The sequence below is a fragment of the Propithecus coquereli genome, unplaced genomic scaffold (genome assembly GCF_000956105.1).
Source record: "Propithecus coquereli isolate 6110/MARCELLA unplaced genomic scaffold, Pcoq_1.0 Scaffold49, whole genome shotgun sequence".
NCBI lineage: Eukaryota > Metazoa > Chordata > Mammalia > Primates > Indriidae > Propithecus > Propithecus coquereli.
The window spans coordinates 3,242,746-3,250,190 of record NW_012150729.1 but is presented as its reverse complement, the minus strand read 5'-3'; the positions used below and the strand labels follow the sequence as shown (position 1 = coordinate 3,250,190).

The 7,445-nt window shown below is 36.0% G+C and overlaps 1 protein-coding gene across 2 annotated transcripts in view; it reads left to right on the top strand.

Moving 5' to 3' along the window:
• The first annotated feature begins 919 nt into the window (after positions 1-919).
• The window catches only part of FAP (fibroblast activation protein, alpha), a 69,660-nt gene continuing 63,134 nt past the window's right edge, over positions 920-7,445 (top strand). For both annotated transcript variants that reach the window (XM_012655854.1, XM_012655853.1), the window contains exons 1-2: positions 920-1,132; positions 1,463-1,547. In XM_012655854.1, coding sequence (XP_012511308.1) covers positions 1,127-1,132; positions 1,463-1,547 — 91 coding nt within the window. In that variant the 5' untranslated portion in view covers positions 920-1,126. The remainder of the gene's footprint in view (positions 1,133-1,462; positions 1,548-7,445) is intronic.

The window sequence follows — 7,445 nt, the reverse complement described above, 5'->3', positions numbered from 1 at the left end:
ATTAACAACTGTGTTTTTGTAGAACCACAGAATCCATCCAAGTGAACTGCAGTGAAACAGCAAGAATACTCCAAGAAACTATTGTACGTGTGTGTGTGTGTTAATTCAGTCAACCAATTTATTAATCTGTCAAGATAACTGATTGCTTTGGAATTATGTAGATTTGGCCAAAATGAAATTGTAAATAAGATTCACTTCTCTTTTCAGATGGTTTTTTAATTTATTTTAAAGTTTTTATAATTACTAAATGTTCTCCTCTCTCAGAAGATATTCTGAGAGGAAAGCAAAAATATCACTCTTGCAAAGCCATTTCCATTCTTCCAAAGGTCTACTGGTAAATTATTCTTACTGATCTTTCCATCTTTCTAGCCTGTGCATACACACCTAACCCATACTAAATTTCACCAGATGGCATTTTATTTCTTTAAAGTAAAGCAGCCGTGGGTTTAGACAGTTGAATTTTTAAACTTCTGTATTTACTGAAAGTGCATATGGTGCTATATGGACAAAGAAATTGTGCTGAAAGAAAAACATTTCTGTCTGCAATACCTCATAATCTCCCAGAGGAAGAAAAAAGTGCAGTTATATGGTGTATTTCTCACAAAATCTTATGTGACTTCAGTGTTCTTCCCCTGTTAAAAATTAGGTAATATGTATAATGTATATACCTGAAAGTTTCATTATTTTAAATTCATCTTTTGGTTGCAAATAGGAAGGTTATACAAGACCCAATGACTTGCCAAAGCGATCCAGGAGTGATTTCTAGAAGAAAATGAAACATAAACCTAACTTGTAAAAAAAAATAAATAAATAAAAACCTCTGTATGTCAACGTAAGCAGATGTTGGTGTAGAATTTACAAGGATGAGAAAGCTATAAAACCTCCCTTGAGCCATTCACAGTTCATTTGAGGGCCAAGAAACGCCCCCAAAATCTGTTTCTAATTTTATAGAAATCTTTTGAAATTTGGCACGGTATTCAAAAGTCCGTGGAAAGGAAAAAAAACTTTGTCCTGGCTTCAGCTTCCAACTAAGAAGGCAGACTTGCTTATTTTCAACGGTTTTCACAGATCCAGTGACCCACGTTCTGAAGTCAGAATTAGCTAACTTTCAAAAACATATGGAAAAATGAAGGTTAGTATATGCAGCCTCAGGTACTGCTAAAGAATGAGGGTTGGCTGGATTTAATGTGATCAGAGTTTTCTATTGTTTAGAAGGTGAGGATTTGTATATAAGCATTTACTTCCTGGAGTGGGTTGGGATTAGGAAATTGCTCTAAATATACCATAGAAACATTTGTCCCTGCAGAGCTGGAAGAATTCCAGCAATTATAGCCAGATCAGTGAGAGACAACCAAAAGCTTTGTGGGAAAGGAGAAATAGGATTTAGGTGTAAACAAAATCTTGCTATTTCTACTATTTAGCACGAAATGTGCATGTGCCTAACTTTCTTTATTTTGTGTAGACATGGCTAAAAATCGTATTTGGAGTTGCCACTTCTGCTGTGCTTGCTTTATTGGTGATGTGCATTGTCTTACGTCCTTCAAGAGGTAAGTACTTTCTCTGATTTGCTCTATATGCCTAGAATAGCTTGGAAAATGCACTAATGCGTGATCACAAGTGGTTGAACATTTCATAAGTGCTAATGTTCCAAAGTAAGTCTGTTATTTCTAAGAAGACATATCAGCTCACAGATATGTTGTTGTGCAAGACCAGAAATACTGAGGAATTTAAGGCATGGGTAGGAAGAGATTTACAGTGTTATTTCAGCAATAGAAAAACCTAAGGACTATTCTGCGTCACCCCCACAACCCCCAAAAATATATGCTAAATACAAGCTTTGACAGGCCTTTAGAGACAGTATTTTTAACTAACATTGTTTTTCATTGTTAGGTTTGTCTCGTGGCAAGTAAAAATGAGTAAGAATGGAAAAGTTAAAACAGAACCTATGGAGTTATTTTTTTAATTACTGAATAGTTTTTTCAAAAATTTAGGGAAGAAATTGAGAATGGAGATCTCAGGAACATCTGTATAGAAAAAGTGAAACTGTGTTCTAGATGTAGCAGCATTGAGCAATCAAATAAGGAGACTAAATATTGTTAAGCAAGCATTATGATCAGTGATACATGGGATTCTCTTGCAAAAAGGCTTAGATTGACATTGATCTCACTTTGCTGAAAATTAGAAGATACTGACATTGGGGCCAGTTTGAATGTAAATTAAGATTCTGCTGATAGTTAATCCAATGATATTAGGGGAAGTTTTTTATAAAAATATTTATGAAGAGAAGCTCAAGCTTGTAAATCAGAAAAAAACAACAATAACGATTACAGATCTGTGTCTTGGGGTGTAGGGATTGGGGGAAAATTTGTATCAACAAATATTGAAAGTTTATGGTAACTAATTGGGAAATATCTTTGGTTAAAATTAACTCATAGTAAAGAAAGATTGATGATACACTTTAGCTAAAGAATGTATGAGCTCTGAATGGCTGTTGCTTTAAAAATATGAAACATAGAAAAACACTTTGAAAAATTGAAAATAATCATCAGATTCTCCCAAAATTATATAAAATGAATAGGTTAACCAGTAAGATAAAGGCAATGTTCTTACATCTTCAGGGTTAATTTTCTGTCTTTCTTCCTGCTTTCTGCCAGCACGAGATTGTTCCTGGGCTATTGAGATGTATGTAGTGTATATGTCCATATCTTTCACAGATTTTAAAATTGTTTCAGACCTGTCTTTCAACTCAGTGGTTTTGGGGCCACATTTCCCTCATACCAGCAGTTATCAGGTGGCAGATTAGGTCCTATTAACCCTTTGAACACTAAGCCATTAAACATTAGCTCCTGATTTTTAAAGAAACTCAACAGTACATGAAATTGACACTCTGCTCTCTCAGAAATAAATGTTCTTGGAACAAAAGGGTGTAGATTTTATTGGGAACCTGCTTCTAGGTCCACAAGAAAGAAGTGGATTGCACTTTGGAATTTGAGCTATAGTAAGAAATATACCATATTTGTACTTTTACAAATAGTATATAAGTATACACACACAGACATTTGTGTAATTACATATAATCCCAACTCTTACCTTCTTTCCAAGTTTTGTTTAGAACATACACATAAATATATGTTATAAATGAGGTACCATATAAAAGTTCTATAACATAGTTTTCTGTTTTCAACCAACATGATAATTCTTAAAGTTATTTCCTAATAGGGTGAAATTAAACTTGAGATAAAATTTAAGCACTCATTCAGAAATAGAAAAATCACAAATAAGAGGAGAACTGGTTTCTTAGTTTTTTTTTGGTTTTGGTTTTGGTTTGTTTGTTTATTTGTTGCCTGTTAAACCATTCTCTTTCTTTACTAAATGCGCTGAAGAACTTCTTAGAATGTCACTTAAATAGCTCGTAAACGGCACTAATCATTTCCCCATTTTCGTGAGCAGAGCCTGGGCAAGAAACCCTCCTTTTCTGGAATCAGTGCCATAGGTAGCCCTGAGGTTAGTTGTGGTGCTGCCTTCTTCGGACCTTCCTCCTTTCTTCTCACACCCAACTCCTCAATCGTCTTCGGTCTGGAGAGTCAGCTCCAGTCTTCACTCATATGTGCCCAGTGCCTGTGAAAATAGGATCCAAGGTGGCAAGGCAGGAAGGGGAAGGAGGAAAGGGAAAAAAGAACAGAGAATTCAAAACCAAGTGAACTCCTACTTAGCTTGCTTCTTGCAATTCATCAGAAATCCCATTACCTCATGTTGGCCTTAGGTGCCCTTGTATCCTCAGCCCAGCATTTTATGCCTCAGTGTAAGAACAGTCTTCTTTTGAGAAACTTAAAGACACACTTAAGAAACATTCTTTCATTATTTATATATTAATTTTTAAGTCCCACTAACTGCTTGCCCATCTTTGTGCTAGTTGCTGGGCTACAAAGGTGCAACAGTCAGGATTTCCCTCTGGAAGGTTGAGGAATAAGGATCCAGTGCTTCGTGCACCCGAAGATGCATGGTCATTACCACTGATACCAGAGAAGGATTTCTGTCCTCTCCCGCTGGGTCTAAGTAAAAGAAAAAAGGAGAAGGGCTTTTCTCAGGAAGGGAGAGGGTCCCAGGAGAAGCAACCTCGGGATTAAAAGGGCTTTGGAGGAATTAAGCAGGATTTTAGGAACAAATATGAATGTGTAGAAGTCAAATGAGAAAGATCCATTTACATAATAGTAAATACAAGGAACAACTTTGAAACTTCTAAAATATACCATTTTTATTTTTGCCAAAATAGGAAACACACATGGGTTTCTACCCTTGGTCCCAGGCTGTTCTTCTTGGCTTCAGCAGCACCCCTTCAATGATCCCTTTTCCTCTCTCCTACCTTCATTCACTTTTTCTCTCTCGAGGTTCTTCTTCCCAAGCATCACTCCTCTTCCTGTGTGGAGATGCCACAAGGGTGAGAGTGGAAACTAAGCTCCCCAGCTTCCTCTCATTTTTGTTGACTCCAAAGACACAGATCTTCTTGTTTCAAGAGACTGACAGAGGTGACAAAGACAAAAAACCAGAATTAGAAAGTTATAGAGGCTCCAGATTTTTGCAAGTAAATTCCATATGGCCTTGCTTCGTGCTTTATAGTTTCTGAATTCCCGGACCTTTGTAAAAGGAATTATGGGAGCTATCCCATCTCCCCTAAGATCCTATTAAGTGTAGAGGTCCCCACATGATGATGAACAAACTCTCAATAAATGTTAGCTATTATTTTTCTAAAATTTCTAACATGTGGGAGACACTTAACAAATGTTGGCTAGCATTTGTCTTCTCCATCTCCAACGTACGTGTACATACATACTCAAAGATGGAGACTAGGCCCTTCTGTGTGATGTATTACAATTTTTTAAATGTTCATCTTAATTCTGAAAGTAAGGAGTTTTTATCCCTGAGTATCATCCTTGTTCCTATCCCCCACCTCCTTGGACCAAAGACAACACATATTTCAGAAACTTCTGTGTGTGAGGCACACATAAGGAACACTGGCAGCTGTAGGGCAAAAGCAAGATGGAGGAAAAGAAGGATAAAGGAAGTTGAAGAGGGGATGGGGAATAAAGCAGAGAGGGATTACACAGTGCAAAGAAATCCCATGTTCCCCTGGGTGGTGCCTCTGGTGCTTCTCAGTGAAAGCAGAGCCATTGGTGGTCTAGCCTCAGACCTCTCTGAAGTCCTCTGTCTACCTTTACACACTTTCCTTCTACTGCTGTTTTTATTGTTGATTTTTTCCTGCAGTGTTTTGTACAAATTTATATTAATTGTCAATTTTAAAACATCAGAAGATTTCACATAAAAAAGTTAAATTTTTGGCTGCTCTTTAAATGTTTAGATAGTGGTACAAAAGCACCCTACTTCTCAGTACCAACATTTGTATTAGTCTGCTCAAGTTACCAGCACAAAATACCATAGACCTATTGGCTTAAACAACAGAAATTCATTTTCTCACTGTTCTGGAGGCTGGAAGTCCAAGATCAAGGTGTCAGCAGATTTGGCTTCTCCAGAGGCTTTCCTCCCTCTTCGTGATCTTTTCTGCAAGTGCATCCCTGGCATTGCTTCCTTTTCTCATACAAACACCAGTCCTGTGGGATTAGGGCCCCACCCTTATGACATCATTTAACTTTAGTTACCTCCTTAAAGGCTCTGTCTCTAAACACAGTCATAGTGGGGATTAGGGATTCAATCTATGAATTTTGGAGGCACACAATTCAGTCCATAACAAGCGCGGCCAATGGAAGCTTCTCTGAGATGATATTTGAGCCGAGATCTTAAGGATTAAAACACACACACACACACAAGCTGTGGGACAAGCCCTCAATGTAGAGGAAGTAGCAGGTGCAAAGACACTGAAGCAGAAAAGTGTTTGGAAATTTAAGGAACCAAAAGGAAACTGATAGAGCTGTGAGACCAAAATCACTTAAATAAATCAACAAGGAAAATATGTATATACATATGTAATTGTGATTATACATACACACATATATACACATATGTAAACTTTGTAGTGATTGTTTATTTAGCTAAGTTCTACCTTATATAAGGCATTTACAAAGATATCTAGAGTCATAGATGATTTGGACAGAAAAGAGATCAATATTTTATAAGAATAAATATTTAAAATGCTGATATTTTAGGCAGAATCCATTGTTGTTGTTACTATTATCATTATATTACTACTATTAGTATAACCTCAACAATCACCTTTAGGAAAATAAGATATATGTGATATGAAATCATCTTCAAAGGAGATGTAAATATGTTTTGAAGGTTTAAAACTTTTCCCAGTATCAACATTCAGTCTGTAAAATAAACTCCCCAAACATCTTAAGACTTTTAAGCTTATTTTTTCACTGTTCTCATGGAGGAAATATGGGGAAGTCTAAAATCTTAAGGAAAAGATTCTGAAAGGTCATGGACATAAAGAGCTTTCGAGTTGCATAAATAAATCAAGTTTGCAGATTATATTTCTCTAATTTACGTTTGGATTTTGAAATCACAGAAGATGAAGCTTGGCAAATTCTCTTTGAGTTTTGCCAAATCCTAAATAATTTAAAAAATAATCCAAGTCTTTATATGGGTGGGGAACCTGCATCCTTGGGGCCACATGTGGCCTTCTGGATCCTTGAGTGTGGCCTTTTGACTGAATTCAAATTTTACAGAACAAATCCTAGGGGCGGTGGGGGAGTTTACCTGTCTCGGATTTCCAAAGCAAATTGTGTTACAACTTACACAAGAACATCCAGTCATAGAGATACCTGGAGAAAAGCATGTTCCGAAGCTCAAATCAGGAATGTAGAATCAGGACTAAAAGCTTTCAAGAACCGGAGACAGCCAAACTGAGCCTTAAAATATAGCAATAACTAACACAGTAGGCACATAACGAAATGATCTTTTCATAGAAGAATTCATCAAATACTAATCAGTCTTTTTAAAATTTATTTTCCATTACATACAGAGCAAAGAACTTATTTTTTATTTCTGGTGTCCTTGTAAATTGATTAAAATTACTGAGTAAAACCAGAATAACTTGGAGTATTTATTAACCTTTATTATTATTAACAAAAATAATAGTATGGTTTAGTATCTAAATTAAATACTTTTCATACAGGTTATGATTTTATACTTGGTGGAAAAACTGATGTGTTAGGATTCTTTAAGTGAACAGGATGTAGCAACTACATGTCAAAAAAATCAGATAACTTAGATGGAATGGAAAAATTCCTAGAAAGATACTAACTACCAAAACTTCCTCAAGAAGAAACAGAAAATCTGAACGGAACTATAACACCTAGAGAGATCAAATTAGTCATTTAAAAACTCTCCATAAAAAAAAAAAAAAACCCTAGGCCCAGATGGCTTCACTGATAAATTCTACCAAACACTCAAAGAAAAATTATCAACCTTTCACAAACTTTTTCAAA